Genomic DNA, 13,987 nt, shown 5'->3' with positions numbered 1-13,987 from the left:
AAGAAGCACATGAACCAACAGAAAAATGCCCGTTTTTTTTTTTCCCAGCCTGGAGGAAAGCAGGAAAAATAGCAAACACATTAATAGATAAGGCTAGGATAAGATAAGGATAATAGATATTTTAAAGGGAAGTGTGAGCAAATCTAACCAGACCCTCCTGTGTGTGTCACCATTATATTCATTCAAAATACTCTGCTGGTACTCTGCTTAGCTTTGATCACATAGATCAAGCCACCGGCCCAGCACAGCCACTTTCCCCATTATGCCGTCTAAAGCCAAAAACTTCAAGAAAACAACTCTGCAGCCAAATAATGCTAACTCAAATGGCCTTCAGATTTTTCTGACAGTATAAATGTTCGGTTAACCACCTGACACCTTGTGCTACACATGTTTGGCTAGCTTTAGCTGCTAACAAAAGTACTAAACCAATGGTGCTGAAGCCCAGTCCTCGATAGCTACTGCAACTTTTAGATGCATCTTTACTCCAACAGACCAGGATCAGCTCTGAACAGACCGGCTAAAGAGCAATTCATTTGATTCAGGTGTGTCAGAGCAGGGAAGCATCTGAAAGTTGCAGGATGTCATCTCTCGAGGACTGGACTTAATAAGCACCCCTGTACTAAACAGTCATATATACCATGATATCCAAACAAATAAACTTACGTTAAGCAAACTATGTATATGAATCGATACTCTTGCGCAAACCTAAAATTAATACATCCATAAAAACTAATCAAAAACACAAATAATCTTAACATGGAACTTACCTTGTTACGATAAGCTCCAGACAAGACTCCATACTGCTGTCCCCAAACAGCAAACACGTGAGATCACAGATACGTTACAATTGTGGGAGCAACTCTGTCTGGTGTTGATTTCAAAATCGACACCAGACAGAGTTGCTTAAATTTAACTCTCTGGAATAACACCAGCTCTTTTGGGAAACTAAAACTCCTAACTCCTATCGTTGAATTAGACTAAACAAGTGTTGAATTAACACTGTATTTTTAACATACAATACCAACAATGGAAATCTAACACTTTTGATTTTGATGTGTAGATAGATAGATTAGATTGATAAGATTAATAACTTGACCTTTAACAGGGCTTCATTTGAAAGCAGAACTGCAGTTCACTACTCATAACAAAGCTGTAGTATTAACACAACAAACGCTGACGTTTTTCAGTCAGTTTTTAACTCAAAACTGTAGCTTCAAACATAAATCATGACTAAAAAAACATTATCAAATATCAAAAATTGGTCTTTTAAAGATGACAACTTAAAGATACTGACATATTTGTATTTTTATTCAGATTTCTAAATACTTGTGAAATATTTATATAGGTGTACATTGATAAATTAGAATACTGTACAAAGTCAGAATAATTTTTGACATTGTACAGTCAGAAATTATTCAGACTGAATGGAATTATTTCTGTACAGAATAATTTCTGTAGCAAATGATTTTAGTTGTCATTTTTAAAGCAAGTGATTTTAGTTGTCACTATGAGCCATAGCAATCACAGAAGATGCAGTTTGATTAATTATTATTTTACTTGTTCACAATATTCTGATATATTGACATAAAACTATCATCAAATGACAACATGGCTTTAACATTCATTCATGCAAACAGTATAGTGCAATGCTAAATGAACAATAAATGAATGAACTCAAAAAATCTACAGCAATTTAGAGGATAGCTCAGACGTTTAAACCAAACAAACAAACCAGTGTGTCAGTCCATAGGTGATAAGTCTGTCCACTAGATACTCAAGCACAACAAACACCTGGTGTGATGAAAAAGGAACTTTAGCAGGAACCTCCTCTTCATCCATATCAGCCACCAGAGCTGCTGCACCTCCACAGGAGTCCATTTAATCCTAAAATGCAGCCTAGAGTGTAACATTATTGAGTAATAATATCCATATCAAACAAACACATAAAATGAGAATAAATACACGTCACCAACTACATTTTTTGTTATTTTAAACTTCTTTCATTATGACCTATTTTTTAAATTCTGATTGGCAAATTAGTGTAATCTCCAAGTATAACATACCTTGCATATTTTGAAAATTTCTGAAGATTTCGCTCTAAGGTAATCGAGAAGGCCAGCCAGGGGTGCGCATCTTTTTGTATGTTTGTGGTTTTTGTCCTTAAAGTAGCGTTTCTCAACGGGGTAGGTACCGCCCCCCGGCGGGCATTCAGAGGACGGCAAGGGGCGCTGGCCGAAACTTTTACAAAAGGGGGGGGGGCGCTGGGATTCTTTTCCAGGACGTTTGCTCGAAGGTAAACGTTACACCTTAAATGCACAACAATACCAGTTTAGACTTTGAGCAACTTGTTAAAACTGTATTGTGTAACATTAAAACATGCCTGGCTGCAACTGTATCGATGGCAGCTGTCCTTCTCCTCAGTGTTTGTTAGCTTTTGGCGCAGCTCCGCTCCTGCTACTAGTAGCTTCACAGCATCAGTTCAGCGTTACACCGGCTGATGACGTTGCTGTGATTCACTTGTCTGGTGTCTGATTTTCAAATATTTTATGTTTTATTGAGAATTTTTGTGCATATGTTTTGGCAGTGCTGTGATCATGTCAAAGCAGCAACTTATATTAAAAAGTGTTTTAATGTCCATCTGAATGCTGCCCGCTTTCATGGAAGGACAACAAAATATCGCTGTTATAAACATGTGATTACTAAAATCACGATACCCTCACTGTGTATCCCTCAGAAAAATGAACCCATTTAAATAAAGAAATCCCTCCATGGGTGATACCTCGATAGGGAGCGTGATCTGGTATGAAATGGTGGCACCACAGCACTTTAGAATTTTAATCATCAGAATACGGGAGCTAAAAGGTTTACGTCAGTCTGCTTTTCTCCATCAGTACGCGCCTCCCGACCGCTCCGCGCCTTATGGGGTAAAAATAAATAAATAAAAAAGACGATGTGCACGTTGCGCAAAACTCTGAAACAGGAGAACCGCGACTTAGAACGGAGCAACGAACTATTAATCTATAAATCAATAGACAGGTTTATATAAAGATATAATCCATGTTCCTGTCCCATATTTGTATAGCATTAAAAGGATTTGGAACTTTTGTTTTTCCACTGAAAGCTCTGGTTTACACAGTAAATGCCATGTGGGTGAAATTTTATGAATGATACTCTGATGTCCTATTCTCCTGAAGGCAGCATTGAGCTGCACCACCAGAAACTGACAGAAACATTGGAGAGAAGAGTTATGATTAACATATGGTAGTTGGAGTTCTATCCAATTAGGCTGGTCATTTTATGTAATATTTAACAACTAGAAAATGGCAAAGAACAAGAATATTTTTTCCACTCTGATTGGCTGCTGTTAGGCCTACCAATTTTAAGATGGATTCATTGCATTTTTCTTAGACACCTGTAAAAATAATTTCTATTTGCATTGCTTTTTTGTTCTCTGGGAAATTATTTTTGACGATAACTCCAGAAACAACCATAAAAATCAAACATCAACAATAGTAATAGTAATATTAATAATAAAAATAATATTCAGTGCAAAGTAGCCTGCAAATTCTTTGATGGGGGTGGTGAGAGACCTGGCTAATGGATAAGGGGTCACTGGCCCAAAAAAGATTGAGAAACACTACCTTAAATGATATTTAAACAATACATAACAATGGGAATCATAATGCCAAAAGTATAGTGGAAGTCCATCTTTTCATCAACTCCTCCTGTTTTCTTTTTTGTGTAAAATCGAATCAGCTGAGGAGGATATACATCCATGCTAACTGGTAATCCAGTGAAATTAGCAGTAGATCTGAGGAGAATTAGCAAAAAATGTCAACATGAAAAAAACATTGCATCATATGTTGATGAAAAGTAGGGTGTAGTAAGTGGCTCTTACTACAACAAAAATGCTAAAGTTGAATAGCAAAAGTTTCAAAAATATTATAAAGATTATACTTGCAAAACAGCTCATTTTCAAATTAGGTTGGACAACTACGAGGAAACATCAATTTAACGCTGTTGCTGCATTCTAGTTGGGAAGGGATTAAAGAGGTGCTTTGCACTGCGTGGGCAAAGCACCACGCAGTTGGTAGCACTGTTGCCTTGCAGCAAGAAGGTTCTGGGTTTGACTCCTGGCCCCGGGCTTACAACATTCTGTGCGGACCGAAACCACGCCAGCATGGGTAAATTTCGGGGAGGTGGTGTGTGCATTTACATCAACAACAACTGGTGTACAAACGCTACAGTTATCGCTAGCCACTGCTCAGAGAACATTGAATTTTTAACTCTCAAATGCCGCCCATTTTACCTTCTGAGAGAATTCAATACCGTCAACATCACAGCTGTTTACATCCCCCCCAGCGCGAACACAAAGGAAGCACTCTCCATTCTGTACCGCTCTGTAAGTACATCACAAAACACACACCCCGCTGGCGATTTTAATCAGGCCAATTTAAAAACAGTAATGCCACACTACCACAAGTGTGTGAACTTTGCAACAAGAGGGGAGAACACACTTGACCAGGTTTACACCAACATCAGGCAGACTTTCAGAGCAGTTCCCCACCCCCACCTGGGCTCATCAGACCATCTCTCTGTTATGCTAATTCCAGCCTACAGACCTCTGTTGACAAGAAGCAAACCAGCTGTGAAACAGATCAGGGCCTGGCCAGAGGGCGCTACAACAGCACTACAGGACTGTTATGAACACACAGACTGGTCTGTTTTCAGGGAGGCGGCCACCACCAACCAGGACGCCAACCTCACCGAATACACAGACTCAGTAACTGGATACATAACAAAATGAATGGAAGATGTAACGGTCACCAAGGAGATTACAGTGAGAGCAAACGAAAAACCCTGGTTCACCAGGGAGGTACGTGAGCTCCTGAGAGCACACAAAGTTGCCTTCAGGTCTGGAGACAAGGAGGCCCTCAAGTCAGCCAGGGCCAACTTGCNGTGTGGCTCCCATTCATACCTTCAGTGACAGCCACGCCCACCTAGACACACCCACCACCTAAGTGTCAAAGGCATGCGCTCCCGTCACCTCAATAATCATTCATTTCATTCATATGGCTCTTACAGAGGTGCTGTGCACTGCGTGGGCTGCACAGTGGCGCAGTTGGTAGCACTGTTGCCTTGCAGCAAGAAGGTTCTGGGTTTGACTCCTGGCCCCGGGCTTACAACATTATGTGCGGACAGAAACCACGCCAGCATGAGTAAATTTCGGGGAGGAGGTGTGTGCATTTACATCAACAACCACTGGTGTACAAACGCTACAGTTATCGCTAGCCACTGCTCAGAGAACATTGAATTTTTAACTCTCAAATGCCGCCCATTTTACCTTCCGAGAGAATTCAATACCGTCAACATCACAGCTGTTTACATCCCCCCCAGCGCGAACACAAAGGAAGCACTCTCCATTCTGTACCGCTCTGTAAGTACATCACAAAACACACACCCCGCTGGCGATTTTAATCAGGCCAATTTAAAAACAGTAATGCCACACTACCACAAGTGTGTGAACTTTGCAACAAGAGGGGAGAACACACTTGACCAGGTCTACACCAACATCAGGCAGACTTTCAGAGCAGTTCCCCACCCCCACCTGGGTTCATCAGACCATCTCTCTGTTATGCTAATTCCAGCCTACAGACCTCTGTTGACAAGAAGCAAACCAACTGTGAAACAGATCAGGGCCTGGCCAGAGGGCGCCACAACAGCACTACAGGACTGTTTTGAACACACAGACTGGTCTGTTTTCAGGGACGCGGCCACCACCAACCAGGACGTCAACCTCACTGAATACACAGACTCAGTAACTGGATACATAACAAAATGAATGGAAGATGTAACGGTCACCAAGGAGATTACAGTGAGAGCAAACGAAAAATCCTGGTTCACCAGGGAGGTACGTGAGCTCCTGAGAGCACACAAAGTTGCCTTCAGGTCTGGAGACAAGGAGGCCCTCAAGTCAGCCAGGGCCAACTTGCTCTAGGGTGTGAGAGCAGCCAAGCGTGCTTATGGACAAAAAATCAACTCACACTTCACAGTCACAAAAGACCCAAGACGCCTGCGGCAAGGCATCCAGTCAGTCACAGACTACAAGCCAGCCCCCCTACCGTGTGAGGACAACACAGACTTCCTCAACTCGCTGAACACTTTTTTCAGCTGGTTTGAAGAAATTAACACTACAACACCTACAAAAGCCCCAGTCAACCCAGACAGCACAACACTTCAACTGGACCCAATGAACTTGAGGAGGACCCTACTCAAGGTGAACCCCAGGAAAGCTGCAGGTCCAGACAACATACCTGAGAGACTGTGCTGACTCACTCACTGACGTCCTCACAGACATCTACGACATCTCTCCGAGCCAAGCCATCATACCACCAAGCTTCAAAGCCACCACCATCATACCATTACCCAAGAAGTCACCAGCATCATCACTCAACGACTGCAGACCTATAGCACTCACTACGATCTTGATGAAGTGCTTTGAAAGACTGGTAAAGACCCACTTAACATCCACACTCCCTACTCTGGATCCATATCAATTTGCCTACTGCCCCAAGCGCTCCACTGATGACGCCATAGCAACAGCACTTCACCTCTGCCTGGCTCATTTGGAGAATAAAAACAGTCACGCACGGTTGCTGTTTATTGACTTCAGCTCTGTGTTCAACACTGTCATCCCCTAACATCTGGTGAACAAGCTGACTTCAATAGGCATCAGCACTTCACTATGCAACTGGCTACTGGCCTTTCTAACAGACTGCAGACAGTCAGAGTTGGAAACAACTCCTCTGTGACCAGCATCATAAAAACTGGGGTGCCACAAGGATGTGTGCTATCTCCCCTGCCGTTCACGCTGATGACCCACGACTGCAGTGCCAGATTTGAAACGAATCACATCATCAAATTCGCAGATGACACGACATTGGTGGGCCTCATCAGAGACAACGATGACTCAGCGTACAGAGAGGAGGCACATCAACTCATCAACTGGTGTGAGAGAAACAATCTGCTACTCAATGTCAACAAAACAAAAGAAATAACTGTGGACTTCAGGAAAGAAAAAACAACTCACATCCCACTCATCATCAATGGCAGTGCTGTGGAGTCTGTGAAAAGCACAAAGTTCCTTGGAGTGCACATCACAGATAACCTCACATGGACTACAAACACCACCTCCCTAGTCACAAAGGCTCAGACACGACTCCACTTCCTGCAGAGGCTAAGAAGAGCCAACCTCCCCACATCTGCTCTCACCACCTTCTACAGGGATGCCATTGAAAACATCTTGACCAGCAGCCTCTCTGTCTGGCATGGCAGCTGTCTAGCTATAGACAAGAAGGCACTCCAGATGATTGTGAGGACCTCAGAAAAGATCATCAGATCACCTCGACCAGCCAGTCAGGACCTATACACTTCACACTGTTCCAAGAGAGCAATGAACATAATGAGAGACCCCATTCACCCAGCACACAAACTGTTCTCCCTACTACCATCAAGGAAGCGCTACTGCAGCTTGCGGTGTCGCACAAGCAGACTGGGAAACAGCTTCTTTCCACAAACCATCAGACTCATCAACACATGGAAGTAAACTAAATGAACATTTCAAGGACACTGGAGAACATTTCATAAAAATTTCTTTCACACACCACTTGCACTTTGCTCTTTGTACCTTGCATACAACATCTGCATTACCTCACATTACCTGTATGTCCACTGATTGCATTCTGCTGCTATGTGTGTGTGTTTATTTTTGTGTATATTATTGTCCATCAGTATGTTAGTCTTCTTATTGCACTGTGTGTGTGTGTTTGTGTATTTATTGTCCATCTATATCTTCTTCTTATTGCCCTATTGTCTTCTTATTGCACAGTGTATTGCAGGGTGTGTGTGTGGGGGTGGGTGGGTTACTGTCAATGTCTTATTTATATGTTTATATGTTTAGTTTAACTGCACGTTGGAGACTGGTGAAACGCAATTTCAAACTTCTGTATTAACCCTTTTACATAGATCTTTGACAATAAAGTACACTTGACTTGACTTGACTTCTGCATGGTGTTTGCATGTTCTCCCTGTGCATGCATGGGTTCTCTCCGGGTACTCCAGCCTTCTCCCACAGTCCAAAAACATGACTGTCAGGTTAATTGGTTTATCTAAATTCTCCCTAGGTGTATGTGTGCATGGTTGTTTGTCCTGTCTGTCTTGGTGTTGCCCTGCGACAGACTGGCAACCTGTCTAGGGTGTACCCCGCCTCTTGCCCGGAACGTTAGCTGAAGATAGGCACCAGCAACCCTCCCGACCCCACTAGGGATATGAATGTGTAGAAAATGGGTGGATGGATGGATGGATGTGCACTGCACCACCATGTGAAGGCAGAGTAAACACGCTCATTAACAGTAATATTCTGCAGAGTCAGTGCGTGGTGGAGTGGAGATGCAAGTGGTTCCTAAATAAAAAAATCTATGTTCACACACGCTGTTTATACATTTGGACTAGAAAATCTATAGTTAAAATTATTAAACTCTACTTTACCGTGACGTTGTGTGCTATGTAGGTTTGAAATAGTAAGTTATTTAACTATTTCCCCAAATAAGCCACCAACGGCTATACTGTATTCTAAATTTATCTAGGCTGACTTTAAGCAATGCTAGGCAGCAGCTGCGCTAGTATGCTCCATGCATGGCCCATTTTTCTGCAAATCAGCGAGGTAGCCCAATAAATTTACCTTCAAGTTCTATATAAGCATTTAGAAGAATTAAAGAAAAAACACCTACCTTGTAATTTTCACACTAAAGTTGCTAAAATTCTTTGTTGAAACTTTTCTCTAAAGGCCAACAGCCAACAAGTCCAGTGAAAACACCTCAGCATTGTGTGCAAAGCTCAGTAATGACGTCAGAAAAAGGAGGGGGTTTATTTCTTTGGTCTGAGTCAGTGATCACAACTTAAAACAGTTCAAAGAAACAATACTCAAAATAAATGATAAGCATATGTTTATTTATTGTAAATGATTTAGAAAATCAAACTGTTAGTTTTGGATCTACTCAAATCAATTTATAAAAGTTACTCTTAGCTGATATGAGTACAGATAACTAACTCCTTATTAGTAAGAAGCAGCATTGGGTTTTACAGTGTAATTAGTCTTCTGTGTGATTGGTAGCTATCCTGACAGAGGGATTGTACAGCTGAGACAGATGAACTTTGACCTGATCCAGTGATGGTGTGTTTTATTGTTGTTAAAATGTAACAGGAGGAAATATTACATATTTGGATGGATTCAATAAGGGACTTGTAAATTAATTTTAACGCCAGAACCACAACCACAACCAGAGCTGCTAACAAATTTCACCACTACAAACAATGTGTGCACTGTTTGTTCATGGACAACAGAAGGTTTTGGTAACTTGATGGCACATAGAGGCACACACTGCATACCAAAACCAAAAGCTAAAATGTCAGAAACAATGCTTGATCCTTAAAAAGATATTTGTAGCAAAAAAAAAAAAAGAAAAAACAATAAACAAAAAGGAAAACAAAGACTGATTTAGTTGATTTGTCACTTTAGCATGTGTTCTCTTTTAGTCATAATTTTGAGCCCAAGGTTTTATAATATAGTAGTTTTGAAAAAAAAAAATCTGAATATGTTGGTTATATATATATAGTTTTAGTAGAATATCAGATTCAGGGAAATGGAGGATGTCATTTTTTTGCCCTGCAGACCACAAGCCTTTTTATGTATGTATTACATCAAACATATGTAACATATATTACATCAAACATATTTTAGATAAAATAAGTCTTTTTGTTAAATACTTTTTTAACCTTTCCTTTTTCCCATCTGAAAGCTATATTCATAAACATGTTGAGCCTGTTAGTTTTCTACATTTGCTCACACTTAAGTAAAAGCAAAGTCTCTAAAAACTCCTGCAATTCCAGCGATCATTCATGTACCTTTACAGGACATCTTCCCCTCACACAGAAAACACATGCTAACACTGGTCCTTTCATTTCATTTTATCTCTGCAGTAAATACTATGAAAGGGAAGCTCTAATGCATGACCCAGTCTTTGGGCCCATCTTAGCAGCCTTGCTTGGTGAGTAACTAATGCTTGAAAAACACATATTTTGTGTGCAGTTATTTATGAAATTTGTAAGATCACACAGAAAAAAATGGGTGTTTATATTTCAGTCATATTCTCACCATGCAATTCATACATTTATAAATATTATAGTTCCAAACTGAGTGTTTAGTTCACAAGCTAAATATTTATTTTCAAGCTAAATATTTTGCTCCAAATTAAATATTTAGTTTTTTTAACTGAGTAAATATGTCATGATGTAGTTGAGGTGTGGACCCAAAAGCAGCAGGCGAGTGACATGATGGAGTTTCATTTAAAGATTTAATGAAGAAGCAAAACAAAGAATCAAACTTACAAAAATATGAACCTATGAAAACAAAATCCAAAAACAAAGTCACAGGAAGAGACGAGGCAGGTGACTAATGATGAGCGGGGTAACAAGGCAGGCTGGTGAGTTGTGACTGAGATAGAGGAGAGATAGAGGAGCTTAAATACTGGGAGGTAGCAAACGGAACAATGGACCTAACTAGATGAGAAGATTGATTGCAGGTATGAGTAGTTGGCACAGGAGCTAGATGAGGGGCGGGGAGAAGATGGCACAGGGAAGCCAAGGACATATACTGCGGAAGACAAAAGGGAGCTGAAAATACTTATCATACGAAAAAAAAAAACCTGATAAGCTAGAAGAGAAAAAGACATGAAGGAAAAACTTAAACAAACCTAAACAGAAACAAGGCTGATCTAACAACAATAAGAACTAAGGGACATAGAGCTAGAATAACTAGAAGATCAAAACAAAGAAATAACCTAACTAAAATCACTAAAGAAAGATGGACAAAGATTCAGACCAAAAGATTAACTAAACCTAAAGTAAAAAAAAAAGAAAAAAAAGAAAGAAAACTAGAAATACTATGAGGGGAAGCTAGAAGGACTTAAGAAATATCCTAACTAGGATACCCATACCCATCTTCCTAAAGGAAGATGGGTATGGGTATCTGCATCCATACCCATCTTCCTAAAGGAAGATGGGTATGGATGCAGACATAACAGAACTCAATCTAAAGTAACCAGATAAGAAAAGCTAGAAACACTACAGGGGGAAGCTAGAAGGACTTAATAACTTAACTGGAACTACTAAAGAAAGGTATACATAAATCAGACATATAAGAATAACTGAACCTAGGGTGATGAAATAACTAAGAAATAAACATTATTAGAAATACTACAGGGAGCATGATATAAGGAATAACTAGAAGAATTAAATAAAATTAATCTAACTACAATCACTAAAGAAAGCTAGACATAGACTCAGGCATACAAGAATAACAGAACCTAAGGTAACTAAAGAATAATGATAAATAAGATACAAAAGCAAAACCAAATCCAAAAATCCAGAGTCCTGACAAAATATTTATTTTCCAAACTATACATTTAATATCCAAACTAAACATTTAATTTTCAAACTAGATATTTTTTTCCAAACTAAATACTTAATTACATTTATTACAGTGTAACTTTACAAACTGCACCCTATAGTTGTTCTTGTGTGCAGAATAGTTATGCAACTACTTTAATGAGAAATTAACATTTCCTGATCATCCTTCCCATATTTTGGAAGGTTTAAACTGAACAAATTCCTGTTACGTGCGTTTTCTGCTTGTATTCTGTATCTGCAGTGGGGCCCTGTGCCCTGGAGTACACTAAGCTGAAAACTTCCGATCATTTCTGGACGGACCCATCAGCCAATGAGCTGGTTCAGCGCCACCGTATCCACGGGGCCCACCGCAGCCTAGATGTGTCATCTGGCCGTCGACCAGCTCTGGGGGTGAGTCTGGAGGAGGATTTAGATCAAATCTGAGGATATTTGCTGTTAGAGAGACATCCTGTTGTAAATAAAGGGTGAACATCTTTTATCAGATCCGTAAGAGGCAGTCCAGTGGGAGCATGTCAGAAGACAGGTTTGCTGCATCTGCGAGAGAGTATGTGGAGTCCCTTCATCAGAACTCCAGAACACACCTGCTGTACGGAAAAAACAACGTCCTGGTGCAACCGGTACGACTCTGCCACTCATTTACCTATCAGTTTGGTGTTGGTACAAATATTTTTTTTCCACTGAGGGACAAATAAATCAAATAGACCAAAAAAAAAAACCTCATCTTATATTAAAATAAATTGTGTTTCAAAACAAACTGTGAAAACTTGTTTTACATATTGAGCTGCATGGGATCTACATGGGTCCATGCAGATGTATTCAGCCCTGCACAGTTTGTGCTTTTGGTAGTTTTTATGAATGTTTTAGTTAAATCTTTATTTGAAGGGGTATGCATAAGACTGATATGGCACTTTTAATGGACTTTTATTGCAACTTTTAAAACAACTTTGCATTAAAAGTGTCATTATTTACCAAATTACACAGCATGACAACAGTCAAACATTCATAAAGACTCTTTCATGTTCATGACAGGTGTTATGTCATGTTTATGATGGTGTCATGTCAGTCTTATGCATGCACCCACAGATAAAGTGTTACCATGTTTTCTTTAGTGATCCTCTGCAACTGGAGGGTGATGTCTTCCTCAGTCTAGCAAAGCTTCCTCAGCCAAGAGTGAGCCATGTTTTTTTGTTTGTTTGTTTGTTTGTTTGTTTTATGTGCAAAAAGTCTTGGTCTCCATACAGATGTTTACAATTTCTAAATATGAACTCCAGGTGAGGATTGCCGTCTTATTTTCACTGTGATTACAGTGAGTAGCTCCTAATTTTTTAAACTATGTTCCAAACACATTCTGTGGTTTAAAAAAAAAAGTTAACAAAATGGAGCACAACAAAATGTGCTCCAGTCATCTCATTAGCTGAATATCCAGAACAGCCTGGTAATTCCATCAGCTTCTCTAGTGGCATAGGCATATTAAAATATAATTATTCCAGAATCTTAGTGGCTCAAGATGTGCAAAAGCGGTTGAAGGAGCATGAGAAATCATTTTACCATGGAATTGTCACCACAGAGACCTTAACCCTATTCAGAATCTTTGTGTAGTGCTGTAGAAGAATTTGTGCATTGGTCCAAGTCTTCCATCATTTCTAAATGATCTTATTGAAATAATGCCATAATCAGAGCCAATGTATTATTAATAGAGGTGTGCCGATTGATCGGCCACTGATCATAATCGGCCGATTTCCGTGAAAAAGTGTATGATCGGTGATCGCCAATCACGGTCTCTTGTTTCCGATCACACAAACTGATCACCTGCATCTCATTTCGCAGCCTGCCTGTGCAGCTGGTCTCCTCTTTCCTTCACATTGCGCAAACGTGCAGCAACAAATCCTAAGGGACAGGGCCGTGCAGAGACCACTAACGGGGCAGGTGCTCAACAAAAAACAAAAGGGCACATCTTACCGCATTCTAGGACAGACTATTAACAAAGCCACACAGCTTTCAGAGTTTAATAAACAATGATAAATCACAAAATTGTGAGATATACAATCAAAGCTAGGGAACATCTCTATATAAAGCATACAACTATGCATATGTAAGATATTTTATTAGTAATTTTTTTCTGCAGGTCTATTTTGTTATAGGAAAGTATTGCAATATTCAAACCCGCAATTTAGCAAGATATGTAAAGCAGAGCTAAACCACCAGACATATTTCGTCTTTACAGAATTACACTATTAAAAATATAAACAAGGGCACAATGCAACCTTTTAGTGGACTGTAATCTATAAAAAAGAGTTGCTTGGTTTGCTACACTTGCAGTGGAGATGAAGATGGTCCATTCAGGAAAGCAGAGCTGCATCAAACTTTAACGTGGAACTGCAGAAAAAAGGAAAAAAAAAGAAGAAAAAAAAAAAAAATCAAAAGTTGAATTGTTAATGCATGTCACCATGAGAAAAGCCTA

At 39.9% G+C, this 13,987-nt stretch overlaps 1 protein-coding gene across 6 annotated transcripts in view; it reads left to right on the top strand.

Moving 5' to 3' along the window:
- sgsm2 (small G protein signaling modulator 2) overlaps positions 1–13,987 on the top strand; it is a 110,996-nt gene that overhangs the window by 27,687 nt on the left and 69,322 nt on the right. For all 6 annotated transcript variants that reach the window (XM_016666559.1, XM_016666560.1, XM_016666558.1 and 3 more), the window contains 3 exons: positions 10,039–10,106; positions 11,768–11,916; positions 12,009–12,143. In XM_016666559.1, the coding sequence (XP_016522045.1) occupies positions 10,039–10,106; positions 11,768–11,916; positions 12,009–12,143 (352 nt within the window). The remainder of the gene's footprint in view (positions 1–10,038; positions 10,107–11,767; positions 11,917–12,008; positions 12,144–13,987) is intronic.

Source organism: Poecilia formosa, unplaced genomic scaffold (genome assembly GCF_000485575.1).
Source record: "Poecilia formosa unplaced genomic scaffold, Poecilia_formosa-5.1.2 Scaffold742, whole genome shotgun sequence".
Taxonomy (NCBI): Eukaryota; Metazoa; Chordata; class Actinopteri; order Cyprinodontiformes; family Poeciliidae; genus Poecilia; species Poecilia formosa.
Note: the sequence above shows the minus strand (reverse complement) of the source record. Positions and strands in the feature narration are given on the sequence as shown.